The 19,021-nt window shown below is 32.3% G+C and overlaps 1 protein-coding gene across 1 annotated transcript; it reads right to left on the bottom strand.

The window, feature by feature from the left end:
* Positions 1-1,642: 1,642 nt before the first annotated feature.
* LOC132609427 (histidine decarboxylase-like) lies at positions 1,643-5,949 on the bottom strand. Its single transcript, XM_060323403.1, has 6 exons — positions 5,795-5,949; positions 4,651-4,879; positions 3,567-3,801; positions 2,783-2,976; positions 2,541-2,677; positions 1,643-2,445 (listed from the first exon to the last, which is right to left on the bottom strand). Exons 1-6 carry the CDS (start codon positions 5,816-5,818, stop codon positions 1,867-1,869), a joined length of 1,398 nt encoding a protein of 465 aa, XP_060179386.1. The 5' UTR covers positions 5,819-5,949; the 3' UTR covers positions 1,643-1,866.
* Between the last annotated feature and the right edge of the window lie 13,072 nt (positions 5,950-19,021).

A 19,021-nucleotide genomic window follows, 5' to 3' on the forward strand; every position in this document is an offset into this window, starting at 1 on the left:
ATTAAGTTTAAAATGAGGGATCTTGGGGAACGCAAGTTCTTTCTAGGCATTGAGTTTGCAAGATCTAGCAAGGGAAAAATTATGTGTCAAAGAAAGTATGCATTGAAAATGATAGCTGAACTAGGCATTGGGTTTGCAAGATCTAGCAAGGGAATAATTATGTGTCAAAGAAAGTATGCATTGAAAATGATAGCTGAAACTGGGCTAGGAGGAGCCAAACCAGCAGGAAAACCACTCGAGTTTAATAAAAAAAACTGACCTCAAGGCAGTATGACAAATGTATTCAGGACAATAGTGTATCCAAGGACACAATTCTTACAAATCCAGGACCTTATCAGAGGTTGGTAGGGCGGTTGTTGTATCTTAAAATGACCAGACCTGATTTAGCATTTGTTGTTCAGGTTCTAAGTCAGTACATACATTTTCCAAAGCAGTGTCATTGGGAAGCAGCACTTAGAGTAGTAAGGTATATCAAAGGAACACCTAGACTTGGTTTTCTAATGCCATCAGATAATACAAGTTAACTTGTTGCTTATTGTGATCCTGATTGGGGTGCATGCTTAGAGTCTAGAAGATCAGTGACTAGTTATCTAATGAAGTTTGGTGAATCATTGATTTCTTAGAAGTGACCTGGTTAGTTGGAATTTTTAAAGAACTTGGGATTTGTGTTGAAGTGCCAGTAAAGATGATATGTGATAGCAAAGCTGCAATTCAAATTGCAGCAAATCCCATCTTTCATGAGAGGACAAAGCATATTGACACTGATTGTCACTTTGTCAGGGAATGTTGAAGACTGAGCATATACACACTAAAGAACAACTAGCAGATTTATTCACCAAGAGCCTTGGAAATGTTCAGCATCAGTATCTACTCAGCAAGTTAGGAGTCAAGAACCTATTTCAACCATAGACTTGAGGAGGAGTGTTAACTAGCCTAGACAGTTAGCAAGTAACTATGGTTGAGAGTGGTTGTTAAGCATGATTCTTTGAGTAGTTAGTTAGTGTGTTAGTTAGAGAAATAAATATAAGCTTGAGCTAAGTCATTGTATAGCTTCAAGCTCATAAAAGATATTTTCAATCCAATGTAAAAATCATCTCTCTATAACTGCTCTTCCTTCTCTCTCTATTCTCCTTCTTCCTTCTCTCTTATTTCTCCTTCTTCATCTCATTTCAACTCGATTAGATTTCCATTAATGGAGCTTTTACTACTATGACTCTATGAGTTCACTAGATATTGAAATTACTTTTAAAAAAGTAAATAAAACAAGAAATAAGCATTAATATAAAGGAGAATATGATCATTTCAGAGAGTTGGAGGGGTTCAATGATTCGATTAATTAATTAGATATGTGTCAATTAGAAGAGATAATATTTTAAATTTTTAACTATAGTGGAGGTCCTCGAGTTATGTCAATTTTGAGAGACGACTGAAATTAAATTTTCCATATTTAAGAAATTAAATTGGCATCCATTTAGGACAAAAGAAATTATTTCTTAAATCAATTGCTTATAAATATGAAAAAGGTGATATATCCATCAAGAGGGTAAAGCTCAAAAAGTAATTTTTGCAAATTGGTATTGAAAATAAGGCAGAAAAGATTATGGCATTAACACTAATTATATGTTGAAATTTTACACACATGTTTATTGCTTTATACTAAAAGACTCATCATATAAGATTTTATCAAACCATGTATTTCCCACGACATTAGTACATTTATGTGGTACAATACTGACACTACATGTAGAATACAATTCTCTTTGAAGTGGATAAAAAAATGAAGAAATAAAAAGTTACAAAATGCCATGTCTATAGAAGACACACTTGGTATAGCAAAGAGAGATCTGAATGGATTCTCATGGCTCTCTATGGGATGATGAAATCGATTCTGTGATAAGAGCAAGTACAATTTTGGGCACCAATATCACTGGCAACACAAGGAGGACTAACTCTTCCATCTTGGTACCATTTTTTTCTTTGTTGCAGTAAATCATTGATGAAATTATCCAGAGTTTCTCTAGTGATGCCTGGCATGACAATAACATGTGCCATATCTCTCACACAAGAAAGTTGCCAACGACGAACGAATTCATGGTCATGAGGCCTCTCAAGCACAACTATGATGCTAAGCTCATTGAGCATTACACTAATTCCTGCTTGTTGAAGACGGTCTTTTAAGTATTTGGCGTTGTCAAGGCATCTCTTAACGTCTTTCTGAAGTCCAATTTGACCTTTAGCACTTAGACTGTACCACAAGAAGATAGGAGCTAAGCCATTTCTGCTTCCTGAAATTGTCGCATCCACTGAAGCAATGTATTCAACTTTTCTTGAAAGGTTGTTAATGTAACTTTTCCTTGTTATTTGAATTCCACATGGCATTGGACATCCCAAAAATTTATGACCAGAAATTGTAACACTTCCAATTGGTTTCTTGAAAGAAATCATCTGTTATAAAACACGATTTCAAATTTTAGAATTGCTTTTGTGTTAGGCTATAATACTCAAATCTTTTAAGATGCAAGTAAGAAAAACAAACTTACATTATTGATAAAAGGGATAATAAGCCCATTCAGTGCTGCATCACAGTGGATATAAAATTGATCGTGTGTATAGCCACAATCGTCAAGAGTTTGAAGAATAATATCAAGGTCATCAACAGCTCCTTTGAAGGTAGTACCTATAATTAAAACAATAATTATTAGAAAATGTGTAAGAAATTAAAAATGATCCTCAAGCTCTATAGCTAACAAAATTGAAAAGAATAAGATATTAGAATATTTACCAATTGTAACATTAATTATTGCTGGTATGCCCTTGTTTTGAAGTAATTTTGTTTTCAAATCTGAATAATCCATCTCTCCATGTATAGATGCATTAATCGTTTCAAAGTCCATTCTGTACATCATTGCTGCTTTTGAGACTGAGTAATGAGAGTCTTTTGATGCATATAAAATCCCAGTTGGAAGTAATTCTCTCCTGCAAAAACAAAAAATAAGAAATTAATTTAGAGAAGTCAAAAAAAAAAAAAAACTCTTTTACTTTTTAAATTGCTTTCGTATCCATGATCTCATTCTCAAAAATTTTCATTTTCCCAATTTAAATATTGACTTTCCGATCCCAAAGTTCTTTAGTCTTGTTACTTGTTAATTAGGTGATAAAGGGAATATTTCTCGTAACTTCTTTCTTTTGAATATAATTTATACACTTGGGTCCCTGATTTGGTGTTCAATTTTGCATAGCGGTTGAAGAAAGTGTTTTGGGTTCACGCACTCAAACTTTAAAAAAATAAGATAATGTTTTTTTTTTAGTGTGTACTAAATGGTGACCAACCATTCTAGCTCTATAAATTTTATTAGAAGCATTCTAAAAGGTTTCTCAAAGATATGAGTAATATTAAAAAGCACTACTCCCTTGATATTAAGGATATGATGAAAATAATTGTTAGCTCCGATCTTGAATTCTAAAAGTGACAGTTAATTTGAGACAATATTTTTAAGCTAAAGTGACTGTTAATTTGGGACAGATTGAGTAATTGATAGAGTAAATTGGTCAAAATTGGTGCTTACCCAACCAAAATGCCATGGAGATTTCCTTCTGTGCCACCATTTGTAACATAACCCCAATATTGATCTCTTTCAATTTCCCATAAATCTGCAAACCAATTCAAAACAGCGACTTCGAAATCTTTTGAATGAAAATCCACAGTGTTTTGAAGAAATGGATCACCACAATTATTTAAGTGGAATTGCAAAAGTGGGGCCAAGCTTGCATAATGCTCATAGCATATGTTAACTGGATAACCTGAAAAGAAGAAAACCAACAAACAAGAATGAACAACTCATCATTGCATATTAATACAAGCAAATAAATAAATAAATTATCCTAATTATTTTTAATGATATTAGACGATGTAGTCTTTAATTTGTTCCAAAAAGAACAAAGAAAATAACCACTTAAGAAATTTCTGTTTATATTCATCGGAAGAAGTGTTGGGTGTTTACACAAAATTAATATAAATTATCATGGTTAGCTGATTTAATAAAATACACGTTAATTAACTATGATTAAGTAAAAGAAGTTTATATTGTAATACATGACATGTAATATATTGATTTCATGTAAACACCTACCGGTAAATTTTTGCCAACGTTAACCCCGATTTCTGACAGCATTAGTTAGTCAATTATTCGAAATTGCTCGAGATGGTGATTTTGTCAATTAGGCATATACCTTAAATTCTATTTTCAAGTTCTCCAATTTCATTTTGTTCTAAAATAAATTGTCAACCCGACATCGTGGAACAGAGTAATTGACCCAGACTTATTAGAACATTCTTGCATGTCAATTTTGTCAGCAATATACTGTAGAGACAGATAGATAAAAATACGTCGAACACATAAAATATCATATACTATATATAAGTCATATGCACTGACAAAGTATATAAATTTTAACACTATCGAGAATTTAAACTTGTGATAACAGGTTAATTATCATTTTTACTGGATTTTCAACTTATGCTTATCAAAAGATTTATATGCAATACTTAACAAGTAGCATGATTGTATAAACTTAATATTATATGTTATATTCGTAAGCACTAAGGTATTTGATGGAGAGGTTGGCAATACATAAAAAAGATTAGTTTACCTATATGGTAATTGATACGTTGGGTAAGTGTATCAATATAGTTCATCAATGTACAGTCAAGGCTTGGTCCATCATTTTTGCCAGGCTCAGTCACTGAAAGGTTCAAATTCTTTCTTGGTGTAGTAGGTGTAGAAGTCACCTTCAGTCTCTTCATTTCTCCAAAATCTCCATTTGGTATTAATCCAGGTGGTGCCAATCCTCTAGGAGTCATAGCTGATGGCTCAAAGTCCTTCAAAAAATAGAACAGAAACAATTTTTCATCAACACGAACAGACTTGTTTGTGATGATTTAAATGGAAATAGAACATTTTTTTGGTTTCCCAATCAGTATCCGCTTAGAGTCTGACTAATCCGAAATAGTGTCGGGAACCGTTTTGTGGGTAAAGCGCTCTCAGTGGTAAAGCCACAATGCTAGCTACAGGTTCTACAAAAACCAATAAGTTTGGCTCAAACCTTATATTTGTATTTAAGAAATCATTTAATATGTACAAATAATCTATTTAGAACCAGTAAACAAAAAGAATTGTCCAGAACCCATAACTAAAAATCCTGGCTCAGCCTCTGAACGTTCCCTATAAAAGACAACTATGTTTTCAAGGTTCAACTATGAAACCTCTCGTTAACTGTGGAGGGGACGTACTTACAACCTGCCACAAACTTTTGCGTGGTAAGGAAATTGAAGTAAAGAACCATGCAGATAACTAACTATGATAAGGAAAGAAAAAGTATATGAGTGTTAATTTTGATCTTTTGGTTCATTTGTCCACAACATAAGAAATTAGGGAAATGTATACCATTCTTTCCCATTGAATTTCCATGAAAAGGAACACGAAACCATGCAAGAAGATGAAGGAAAAAACAAAAATAGGATTGACCCTCAAGTCATCAAGAAAACTAAAAGAGCAAAATGGAGATAAGTTTCTTTTAGATGCTAAAAGGACATTAATGAAAAATGATAAGAATTCAATTCCATAATCTGGCCACTGCCATGAGTTAGATTTTAGTTTCATAAGTAGACAAACAATAATAAAACAAAAAATAATCCTTTGGGAGCTAGAGGGCAAAAAACAAGAATTTACAAAATAATGTGGAGTTGTTTAATTTCTTGATCAGAACAAGAAGAAGATGGATGTAAGAATTATACCTTCTCAAATGATAAGCTACCCATTCTTGGAGCTAAAGTTTTTAGTTTATTTGTTACTTTAGAATGGAAACCAAGTGCGATAGAACTATGTGTAATATTTGGGATTATATAGGTCTAAAAAATCGTGGGTTTGGGCACCAACCACAATTTACTTTTTTTCTTTTTTTTTTACTTCCTTTACTTTAATCTTTCTATTTTTTTCCTTTCACCTTTTCCTCTTTGCTTCCTATTTTCCCGCTTAAATAAATTAACAAGTCATTGAGTTCTATTGCCCAAAAGTCCTCTTCTTATTATAGTGTGTGGCCAGATTTTGACCTCGTGGTACAAAGACTTGTTAGACTTTGCAAGCCCTGGTCTACCAAATTAGTTGGTAGGTGAGAATTGGTAAAAATCCAAAATCAAATATTAATTATTCATGCACAAGTGGTGGTGTCTATACTCGAATTTGTCAACGTAATGATCATTCTTTTCTAAGGATTATGCTGGTTTTATCAATGTTCACCAACTACAAATGTCGATAATTTTGTACGTTCTTAGCATAAGATTAATTTTTCAATTTAGTGTAATACAACTACTGCCTAGCTAATTTTTATTACACAATAAGTATAGAAACCATTTCGCTCTAATTTTCACATGCCGTTGACCACACAACTATATTTCTTATCCATTATTGGGGGAAAATAGCTTCTCTCTATAGTTAAAGTGACTCATTCTTAGAGCCGAAGCCCAGTAGCTTTGATAAAAATCCTCTATTTACGTTAGAAATATTCATTGAATTCGTACAAATAATTTTCTGGCACTCAATAAGCTGCATTTTCAGAACCCATAAATTCACAATTCTGGATCTGTCTCTGGATCCAGTGTGTTAACTACGATTTTACAGGAACTGATCTGTAGCTTTTGCTCATACACTGTTTAAAAAATTCTTTAATTATAATAAATAATTGAGTATAAATATTTGATTGTGAACTCAATTATTATTGTATAGTAACTTGAGATCGCTGCAGGAAGTCATAAACTTCAAATCCTGGATCCGCCTCTGTTCATCCCATATCACTGACTGAGATGAGTATTTTATTTAGTGGAGAAATGCGGTCAGTAAAAATTTATATAATGAATCTCAAACTTGTTTATGGTTGGGGCTTAGCTATTATTTATTGTACTCATTCCATGTCATCATCTCTATATAAAGCGGAGAATTGAACTTGTTCTAACACAGAATTAGATATGTTAAATTTTACATTGATATTAAAGTAAAAATATCGGAAATTTCTCCAGTGTTATAAGAGTAACTTTTTTTAAAAATCTTTCTCACGCAGTAAATAGGACGTGTTTAAGAATAAAAAGCTACAAAATGACACTATTGAACGAGGACAAGGAATGTGCATACAATGAATTAAAAAAGAAAAAGCTACGAGACGTAACAATTTACCTTTTCTCTTATGAAAAATTGCACGTGAAAGAACAAGTTATTCATGTCAAATAGTTTAGAGAACAGTTCTTTTCTCAAACGTGTTAATCTCTTTTTTTTTCCCCCTTCTTTTTCCACCATTATTGTTGAGTAGACCGTTTGAGAGTTACAAATTGCATTTATTAATCATGGAAAATATCAAGATTAATAAAATGCACTCAAGACCAAATATAAACTGGTAAGTAAGGAAATAAAATGAAATTAATTGAACCAAGTCAAACAAATTAGGTAATTTTTTCCCGATAAACCAAAAAAAAAAAAAAAAGGTACAGTAGTAAAATTATTGCTGTCTATATTCTGTTTTTATATGTTGTCTACTCTGTTTTTATAGAAAAGAGTTTTTGTCATATAGTTAGCCAGCTGTGTTAGCTGCCTGACATGAATATTAGAGTGTTTTAACATATTTCATTTATTGTTATATCTTTTTCAGTATCTTCAAGAATATTTGCATAATATAGAAAGAAGAAGATGTCAATGGTTATGTATGGTGACGGAGTTTGGGTCTTTGGGAGGTGGAACAAATGTACACTTTTCAAAAAAAGCTTAATTTAACTTCTTTAGAACTTTGTAAGAGTGAAAAGTTGAAAAACAGTTGCCCCAGCTCACATGCATCATTGCCATATATAATGGCATTTTTTGGAAGGTGTAGGTGGATTGTCCTATTCTCTAGATAAAAGTTGTTCACTCTCTACCTATGAACGAATAGTACAATTGACAAAACAAAAGCAGGTGAGCTTATGTAAATAAAAGCAAGTGAGCTTATGTAAATACTCACACCTTTTGGTCTGATTTACTAATACTGGAAGCTGTCCACATTTTCAGAGAAGCAAAATGTGTGGCCAATGCGTTAGCTCATCGACATGGCAAAGCTCTGGTTCTAACTAATTAATATGCAAGATGTTACTTGCTTTAGTCTATCCCCACCTTTTATGTTATATCTAGGGTGTTCATGGTCCGGTTTTTTTGTTTAAACCAAATCAAACCATTGTAGTATAAATTTTATTGGTTTCGATAGGTTTTATCGATTTGGTTTGGTTTTTGAGGGTTTTAAGTATGTTTTTTATAATGAAAAAAAAAATACAAGTGAGATACAAAAAATGAAAAAAAGATACAACAACGACAGACACATAACCCAAAGTGCAAGTAAATACTACACAAATTTGCCTCATCTTCATGATTCAAATTCAACAATAAATTAGGATTTATTTCTTAGCAAGATAAGGCAATAAACCGAAACAACAATCTAATGACCAATAAACAAAGCAGCGGTAAATCACATTCAAAAGTAAAGAATAATCATGAACTCAAATACCAAAGACCACTTGAAAATTAATGAACGAAAAGAGTTGAAAGTGGATAATGAGCAAAAGATATCCACTTTAACAAACACCTTCAGCAAATGACCTTACACGCTTTCAAGCACAATACACTTTTCGTACACTCACTGTTTAACAATTGCTCTTGGCTATTAAAAAAAAAATCTTTCATTCCCCTAAGAAAATGTGCGGAACAGAACAAGAACACCACTAGGAATCAAATGGTCTAATAAATCAAGAGTAAACATTTTAGACAAGTGAATTAGCCAAAGGATTGACGAAGACACTTAACAAGCCTCATGTACCATTTAGCAAGTGTAAGGCAATTGATAGGCCTTATTCCACCAAAGGAAAAGATTTAGCAAATTTAAATTAGTATTGGACTTCGAATGACCCAAAATTATGAAGAAGATAGATAAAATTTAATTAATATCTAATATGTGTGTGTATATTATTTAGATATGTATTTATTTACCGATTTGGTTTTTTTTTTTTTAAACACCAAACCAAACCAAATGTTATCGGTTTTTAAAAGTTTTAAACCAAACGAAATCAAACCAAGCCGGTTTTCAATTTATTAAGTCGGTTTGACTTGGTTTATCAGTTTAGATCGATTTTTCGGTCTCATTTGAACAGCCCTAAATTTATGTCCCTTTCAATATGACTTAGCAGGTATTGCAATTAAACGTTTAACATCTGCTGGAATAAACTTGTACTCCCTCCGTCCTAGTTTAAGTGTCTTAGTTTGACTGGGCACGGGATTTAAGAAATAAAGGGACACTTTTGAATCTTGTGATTTTAAATAAAAGATATGTGTAATCTTTTAAATCTTGTGATCTTAAACATGCCTTGAGATTGGAAAACTTACTAAATATAAAAACGGACACTATTTTTGAGACAGATCAAAAAAATTTAAGACACTTAAATTGAGACGGAGGGAGTAATAGCTTAGTTTTACTTCCAATAAATAAAATACCTAGCTTAGTTTTACTTCCAATAAATAAAATACCTTTGTTTGCGCAAAAAAAAAAAAGTGTGATTTGTACAAAGAGATACTTTGGAGTAGGTATTTAAAGCTGTCTACAATATTTGAGGGAACTTCCATTTTAATAATAAAAAGAATCTTTTAAACTGAAATATCTTTAAGCTGAGCACCAAAGATGGTGAAGACACGCTGACAAGCGAAATCAAAATCAGTGAAAATATGGCATACAAGTCATGATAGATTGATGGGTCTAACTTCATGGGTATTCAACCAAACTGCTATGTAATTGGATTACTCTCTTTTTTTTTTTTTAATTTCCTACTTGGTGTTCGATATCTATATTGGATTCCGATTAAATTCGGATTCACATCTGAAAGTCCCACATTGGGGGGTAAAGCGCCCCCTAACAAAGGCGATTCCATGCCTAGTGTTCGAGCCAAAGACCTCTTGTTAAGAATGAAGGAGTATTTACCACTCCAGCACAACCCTTGTTGGGGAGATCACTTACAAATCATCTCAGAACATCATGATTTCAAAGCTACAAACAGAGAAGAGGAAGAAATATATATTTCAGAATTGTGGCATGCAAGTCATGTCAGACCGTTATGACATCATGATATAATCAACCTCATTGTCTTGTTGGATTACTCATAATTTATGTCAGATAGTCATTATTTGAAAGTTAAAAAAAAAGGTAGATTTTAGAATTGTGGCATGTAATTCATGAGAAACCAATATGACCTCATGATATATATTTAACATAATTATGGTGTTGGATTAATCACATATTATAATGTATATCATAAAGATTTAAAACTACAAATAAAGAAGAGGAAAAGTACATTTCAAAATGTTATAAAATTTATAATATTAGAGTGAAATAACATTAAACAACTATTTTCAAGCACCGCGAATGAAAAAATTAATTTATCTAACACCTAACTTTGAGGAACATGAATGAATTGTAAGTGTGAAAAGTTATATACGCAGTTACACCGTACCGGCTGTCTTGCCCTAACTCACACCTTTACCACTTTGGGGTAGGGGTAGGCGTTCGGTTCTTCGGTTCAGTTTTATCAAACTTCGGTTCGGCTATTTCGGTTTCGATTTTTTGAAGGTGGACACCGAACACAGAACTAAACTAGTTTGGTTCGGTTCTTTCGGTTGCGTTTTCGGTTCGGTTCGGTTTCGATTTTTTCAATTCGGTTTTTTTAATATGATATTAGAAGCGATTTCATTTATACTAATTCATATTCTCAAAAGCAATAAAACATAAAACTGGTAAATTCAAATCAAAATCAAACAAACAGGATTACACAAGAACAGAAAATCATAACCATGATATAGGATTACTAGATGTTATATACATACCGTAAGAATAATTAAGAAAACACATAAAGGACATACATTAATCCTAAAAACGCATCCTAATCACCTTCCTTTGTTAAGGATATTTGATTTTCTCAATTGAAGTGGACAATTAGGGATACAAAAGCAAAGAGGGCTCGTTACAATTGATTTTTTTTTGGCTTAAACTTAATGGGCCTGAACTATTTTAATTTTTTTTTTGGGTAAAGTATTAAATTTCGGTGGGCGTTCGGTTCTTCGGTTCGGTTTTATCAAACTTCAGTTCGGCTATTTCGATTTCGATTTTTTGAAGGTGGACACTAAACACCGAACCAAACTAGTTCGGTTCGGTTCAGTCTAATTTTTTAATTTTCGATATTTATGCTCAGCCCTACTTTGAGGAAGTTGTAGCCTGTAGGTGGACTGTCCTATTCTAGGTAAAAGTTGTTCGCTCTCTTTCTATATTTTGAAGATTTGGTTGTTATGATTGAAGTACAATTGACAATGCAAAAGCAAGTGAGCTTATAATTGGGTTATTTGCACAAAAGGGGTATTTTGGGAACGGTACTTAAATTTTATTCCTCGTATTTTATATTTGTGTATGATTGACCGTTTCAAGTTTGATAAGATAATTCTAGCTTAAAGTATGCTTAAGCTAAGCGATAGAGATGGTAAAGAGACACCGGGAAGTGGAAGAAATATGTAAACTATTGGATGCAAGTCGTGACAGACTGGTTTGATCGTTCATGCTATATCCAATCTAGCTGTCCGGTCGGATTACTCACAAATCATGTCGGATACTCACGATTCCAAAGCTACAAACAAAGAAGAGGAAGACGTACATTTCATAATTTTGGCATGCAAGTCATGATAGACCAGTGTGGCTTCATGCTATCTTCAACCTACCTGTCCTATTAGATTACTCATAAATTATGTTGGTTCGTCATTATTTCAAAATTACAAACAAATAAGAAGAAAAAAGTTACACTTCTAAACGATGGCAGGCAACTCATGTTAGACTAATATGACTTTATGTTATATTCAACCTAGTTATCATGTTAGATTACTCAAAAATCATGTCGTATCACTATGACTTCAAAGCTACGAACAAAGAACATATAAATGTATTTCAGAATGTTAATGTAAGGCCTAGTAATGGTCTTTTACTACTTGTCGCTCACTTGAGGGTAACAGAGTGCATGTTAAAGGTAATATAATACGGATCTCGCTCACTTTCAGTAGGTGATCTCTCCAGTTACTCCATTGCAATTCTAAATGATTTACACGTGTCCCCTTGATTATTTAGTGACGCAGATTAATTAAGTTAAACCAAGTACCATTAACTATAGTTACCACATTTCTCTCCCCCCTCTCGGTTCCCTGTTTCCTTCCATTGCCACAGCAGGAAAAAACCCTTCCCTTGCTTCCAAATTTCTCTAGAAAACAGAGCAAGTAAATGCAAACTTCTAATTGTGTAGACCAAACAAGTGGAAAACTACAATTTCATAACTCTGAAATTTCTATCAAGAATATGAAGAAATAGGGAGAATCTCAAAAGAGAAGGAGAGAGTATTCTCGATTGAAGATGACAATTATAAATACAAAACAAGAAACAAAGAAAAACCCAAGAAAAAGTAGCTGATCTCATAAGAAAAGCACAAAGTTTGCAACCCTTTGTTTTCCCTTTTCCCGATTTGCATGCCGTCTCTAAGTCTTTATTTTCAAGGAATCCCCACATTGCAAAATGTTTTCTGTCCTGAAGGAAACAGCAACCCTTGTCCATCTCCATTGTTGTTAAAACCAAACTTTCAAGTAATCGAATGCTGTCTCATTTTCTTGGATTCTTGAATTTCCCTCCCTCCCCCCCCCCCCCCCCCCAACCCACCAATGTGCATCCTTTTGATTTTGTTCTCTTCTTATCAAGAGACTTGGGAATTGGGATGAAGTTTTTTTTTTCTTTTTTTATCGTGGTGTGAAGATAGAGGTAATGAAATTAAAGTAGTGATTTTGTGCTAGTAATCTGCATCTTCTTGTTCAACGTAATTGGATCTAGAGATTGGATAGATATAAGTGCTTGCAGTCCACAAGGATTGAAGAAGGCGGGAAGTGAGAAAGCAATGGTGACCATAGTTTATACCAATTAGTTAACTTAATTAATCTGGGCCATCAAATATTCAAGGGGACACGTGTAACTCATTTAAAATGGTAATGGAGAAATTGGAGAGATCACCTACTGGAGGCGAGCCAGATCCATATAATACTTCCTCCGTTTTAATTTATGTGAACCCATTTGACTGAGCACGATATTTAAGAAAGAGTGAAGACTTTTGAAATTTGTGGTTCAAAATAAGTCTTGAATATTTGTGTGGTTGTAAATCATTTCATAAAGTGAATTTGTTTCCAAATTAGGAAAGAAGTCATTCATTTGGGCACTGACTAAGAAGGAAATAGGTTCACATAAATTGAAATAGAGGAAATACGATACAGGACTTAGCTATTTACAGTAGCTACTTAGACTATTACATAAATGGCTAAATGAGTCTTAATTGTTAATTGCAAAACTAGCCTTCACCTTTTTTTTTTAATCTCCTATAACACTGATTTGCTTTGATATCATCTCGTAAAGGTTTCACATTATGAGTGCCATGTATCAAACATATAATTCAAAATTCTTTTTAACATATAATTCAAAATTCTTTTTAACACAATTAATTAACAATGAAGAGTGAAGGTTCAAATTAATTTCATATTCCATGTATTTTAGCTATTAAATACTTCACTTCTATTCAAAAAAATAAAATAAAAAATGTTGGTAGTGTGACATTTTAGCTTTCAAGCTCTTCACTTGTATTTCAAAATGTTTCATTATGATCTTTGACAGCTGCGCAAATAACTTTTTTGACCATTGGATTATCGGCGCGGCATCTAGCTTTCAGGTCAAGATTTCACACGGTGACGCTCCAAACACTCGGAATCTTCCTTATTCTGTCAAAGCCTCAACAAAAGTCAAAAATGGAAAATCCTAAAAAAGGAAAGGGAGAATATAGATTCAAGTGCTGGTCAACAGATAAAATATAATTAAGAAATTTTCTTTCTGTAATACACATATCAGCCTTTGAATGGGTTCATATAGTTACTCGCTTCACACGAATAATTAGACTAGCAAAACAATTTCTTAAAACTAATTCAACCACCATGAAATGTATCTACTTTATTTAATTGTTAAAAGATGGTTGCAAGTGAGGTTGTTCCCATTTATTCACTTGAGACACGAATGAGGACATTGCTCCTATATCATATACCTTTAAAGTCGGAATCAGAATTTAAACTTGTTATCGAACTCTTAGCTTGTTTTAATTACTGGTTTCGTAATTAAATATTTTTATATATTTATTGAATTTTCTAACACAAACATGAAATTTAAACAAAAGTTATTTATTAGGTTCGTCGGAAGCTATACCTATAATACTGTAGCACAAGCTCTGCCCCCTATATACATCTATATGAATTTCTCTAATCATTTTCCGACAGAAAAACTTCAGATAAAACCAATTGATTCAAGGTATGTCCGCCACTGATTACAAATATATTGAAGTTTAAGTTCGAGTTTGTGATGAGTTTATCCTTTTCTTCTTTTACTCGCCCATTTCAACAAAAGACTCGCAACAGACTTACATAACTTTTGGTTCGATAGCTAAATCATAATTTTTTACCTTCGAAGAAAATGTTGATTACTAGAGAACCTTCTTTATATAGGTTAGTTTTAATTTTATGCTCAATTACAAGGACAAATTTTCACAAAGCACCAGCGGAAACATTTTGAACACATCTCTTCGCGTGAAAGGTAACTAAAACATGACTAGAAAAGGAGCTCTTAGCTAGTTTTAGTGTTTGGCTCTTTGTTGAATATTTTGTAAATCCCAATATGCAACTTGGAAGATATATCTTTATTGAATATTTTGTTAAAGTACTATGAATGCAAAATTTTAGGATAGAAATAGTACTGCTTGATTGTTAATTCTGTAAGTCCATGAAAATAAAGTCAACATTGTTCGTTTAGTAGACTGTAAAGGCTATGCTTTCCATTCCAAAAAGAATGAAAACTTGAAGTACGACATCAAGATATTCAAATTTGGACATGAATTCACATTGAGTCAAGTTTTTGAAGAAAAAAATTATATATTTGAAAAAATTGTCAAAAGTAAAATAAATTATAATATATCATTACTCCCTCTGTCCCAATTTAAATGTCTTAGTTTAACTAGACATGTAGTTTAAAAAATAAAGAGAGACTTTTGAATTTTGTAGTCTTAAATTAAAGATGTATATAATGTACCAAAATGTCATTTGAATCTTGTGGTCATAAACTTGTTATTTAGGATGTTTGAATTGTCAACTTATTAAATATAGAGAGATGCACTCTTTTTAAAATAGATAAAAAAAAAAAGTAAGACACTTAAAGTATAGTAGTTCAATTCATTAATATTGTTTGTTTTAGATCTACGCTCACATAACTTTATATTTTGATTCCTTAGCTTAAATACTTGGGCTTATGCCTCATTTATTTGCACTTAATAGAGGTTTGAATCTGAAGGTCATTAAGTGCATTTACTTACATTAAGATCTAAACACTTACTTAGTCCGAATAGGTCTTAATCATTAAAATCTTAAGCAAAGTCTTAATATCATTAAGAAGTACTTTTATACGAATAATTTTTACCGCCACTTTATCCAGCTCCCCCTCCCCTCCCCCCCGGTAGAAAATATAAATTTATAATCATAAAATAATCAAATGTGATTTTTTTTTTTTTAAAAAGAGAGATGGAGATTGGTGGCTGATAGCTAGCCGGTGAATGCTATTGAGGAAAAGCAAGACCGTCTACAAGATTGGGGACTTAAATCCATATTTCAGAAAGAGATCCTAATTTTTTTTTTTATTCAAAGGGAAAGATTAGTGCCCCAAGGCCATTGTCTGAATTGGCGTTGAGCCGGCCTAGAGGAAAAGAACCTATAATTTTAAATGAAACTCAGATCTATAGCAAAAAGGAAAGAATCAAAATCTAATGAAAACCCAAAAAAAAAAAAAAAAAAAAAAAAGAGAGAGAGAGAGAGGAAAGTGGGGTTTAGGGGGACGACGGCCCGGAATAGCAGAGAGTCCTGGGAAGAAAGGGGGTAGTTGGGGTGGAGTAGGTGGAGGTGGGGGTTTAGAAAACATGTATTTTTCTGTTTGCTGAAAAATGATTTTTTTCTTTTCTTTTTTTGTATAATTTATTTTTACATTATTATTTTGCACTCAAATGTCATGTCATCTTTTAATTAGTCATCATGTCACGTTACTCGCGAGTGCATTACACACACTTTGTAATTTTAGCTAATAATAAAAAAGGTGTTAAATTGGAACAAATTCAATATAGTCGGGCGCTCAATATAGGTATCAGGCTTAGTTGAAGTGTCTTGAGAAAAAGATATTGTCAACTTTGAGAATTTGTCGATGGGTTTAGCCTAATTAGTAAAGTATGTTTGTTTTAAAGCCATGTATTCTTAATTCAAAACGAATGATATCACTATTGCTTGGGACAATCAAATGTGGTAGCAGAGACACTTTGCATGCAACTTTAAGCAATAGTGCACAAACCTTCGTGAATGAATACAAAAGGTGTATGGAACACTTTAAACACATTTTACGCCGATAAAACATGAGAGATGTAAAAACATTTGCCGAAGTGAACATCAAACTCGAATGACGAATTTTAAGACTCGTAGGGAAGTAGACATACATTGAATGAAAATTTGGTAGGGAACAAATCCAGCAACTTAACCTACCCAGAAAATGATGTTTTTAGCAGAAAACGCCACGCGATGTCTCATTAAAAAACGAAAAGATATGTAATCTGGAACTACATGTACAGAGTCAAATATTTCATTGAGACTTAATTAATACGTGTGACACGACCAAAGAAACTTACCTACCCTGCCTACGTAGTAGTACGGAAAGTCATCAAAATGTCACGTCATGCCCACCTAAATGACTTTAAACTACCCAAGTAAATTAAGTTAATGTTGTTTTAGCTAAAGAAGAAATGTTTTACATTAAGAGCCCGTTTGGATTGGCTTATAAGTTGGCTTATAAGCTGTTTTCAGCTTTTTTGAGTGTTTGGCTGGCCAGCTTAAAGTCATTTTATGCTTAAAATAAGCTCAAAAAATAATTGAACCCATTTGACTTAGTTTATCTAAAGCAGCTTATAAGCTGAAAACAGCTTATAAGCCAAAAAAAATAAGTTGGACTACCCCAACTTATTTTTTTCAGCTTATAAGCTGCAAACAGCTTTAAGCTGTAAGCCAATCCAAACGGGCTCTAAATGAAAAATGGTTATAGCGTTATAATTTTCTAAGATTTCTTATCATTCTAAATTAAAATGAAAAATGGTTATAGCGTCATAATTTTCTAAGATTACTTCTCATTCTAAATTAATATAGTACTATTGAATGGAACCTTGACTCTGTTTTATCCCGTTCACTTGTACTAAATCTTACGGAGACTGCTAATATGCAACATGATTCGGACCTATCATAGAAAAGATTCTCTTTAACTAAACATGTGGTTACACTTTACAACGTTGGTGTACTGGATTTAAATCATAAAAAGATGGAGTTAAGATAAGTGATTTTAAACCATAAGTGTAAATAATTTTTAACCATCGAGTCATCTTTACTTGTTGTAACAGGTAACATATATTATTTTCAAGATATTAAATTCTACATTCTAAGGAGCCGTTTGGACATGATTTCAAACCATGAGATGAAATCATATTTTGACATGCAATTTGAATTTCTTAAGTTGTATTTTTTCTTATAGACATAAAAACTCTACAAGTTGTGAAAACTATTAAAAATTTCCCAATTCTTATACAATCTTACCAAATGAGCAAGTCATAGTTCAAAACAAAATTAATAAGCTACTAGAAGACCTTTCTAAAAAAGACAACATCAATTAATCAAACTTTAGTTCAATAAAAAGGAAAATTTAACATGAATAGTAATGTAACTACTCTTTAATATAATCCTCTCACATGGTATAAACATAAATAACGGTTGGTAGAAGTTTATGAAGTTGGTAAATGGTTAGTGGGAGTAATTGTTAAAAATATTTACCAACTTATGGGTCTTTATTTACAAAATATAAACTTATGAGTCAAGTTTTACATTTAAAAATTTTGAAATCATGATGTGAAATCCCAAATCATGCCTTTTTGGAAGATTTGGGATTTCATATCATGAGATGAAACTGTGTGTCCAACGCTAATTTCATCTCATGACTTGAAATCATGACCTGAAATCGCATGTTCAAACTCCTACTAAGAAGGCTCATGTAGATATCTCTTGAATGACATGATGATTTAAAAAAAAAAAAAAAACAATTACACTACCTGTGTATAGCTATAGACTTTGTAGGTGTTTAGCCATGAAAACCAAATATTTTCACTTTATTTGGAATTTTTGGTGTTGGAGTTGAAGATAGAGTTGTGTTTGGTTGGTTGTAGTTTTGCAAAGAATATTTGGTTGTTTGAATGTATTGAAAGTGAAAAAACTGAAGAAGAAAAAAAAGTAAAAACAAGGTTTTAGTTGTTTTTCAAATTCCAAATACAACTTCAAGTTGTATTTGAATTTTTCATGGCCAAACGCTGATTTTCAAATAAACTGAAATAATTTTCCGAAAAAAAGTAAAAAAAAAAATTATGGCCAAACGGGCTTTTTTTTTTTTTTTTTTAAATTTATAAGTTAGTCTCTCAGGCCCATATAGTTCATGGATTAATTATACAAAAATTACAGTGCTGGAATTACTTAAACAGTGATGAATATTATGTGACGAATAATAATACAAAAATATTTATGTGGGGATTGCCCACTTTAGGTTTTTTTTTTTTTTTGTCTATGGTTACTCGAGAAGATTTGTGAAAAAGGCCACTTGTAAGTTTTAATTTGCACTGGGGCCACTGATTTTATTTTTCGATTTTAGGGTTTAGAAAAATAGGAATGTAGTACTTTTTATAATTTTAGAAAGTTGGGGGATTTTAAAACATACACTTTAGTCCCACTCACTTCTAATA

This window comes from Lycium barbarum, chromosome 9 (genome assembly GCF_019175385.1).
Source record: "Lycium barbarum isolate Lr01 chromosome 9, ASM1917538v2, whole genome shotgun sequence".
Lineage (NCBI taxonomy): Eukaryota > Viridiplantae > Streptophyta > Magnoliopsida > Solanales > Solanaceae > Lycium > Lycium barbarum.

Bases quoted from the DNA above. Each gene is read 5' to 3' on its own strand.
- LOC132609427 (XM_060323403.1), bottom strand. From the start codon at position 5,818: ATGGGTAGCTTATCATTTGAGAAG. The intron at 4,880-5,794 runs GTATAATTCTTA...TATTTTTTGAAG, and splicing joins GTAGCTTATCATTTGAGAAG to GACTTTGAGCCATCAGCTAT. The intron at 2,977-3,566 runs GTAAGCACCAAT...TTGTTTTTGCAG, and splicing joins CTCCATGGCATTTTGGTTGG to GAGAGAATTACTTCCAACTG.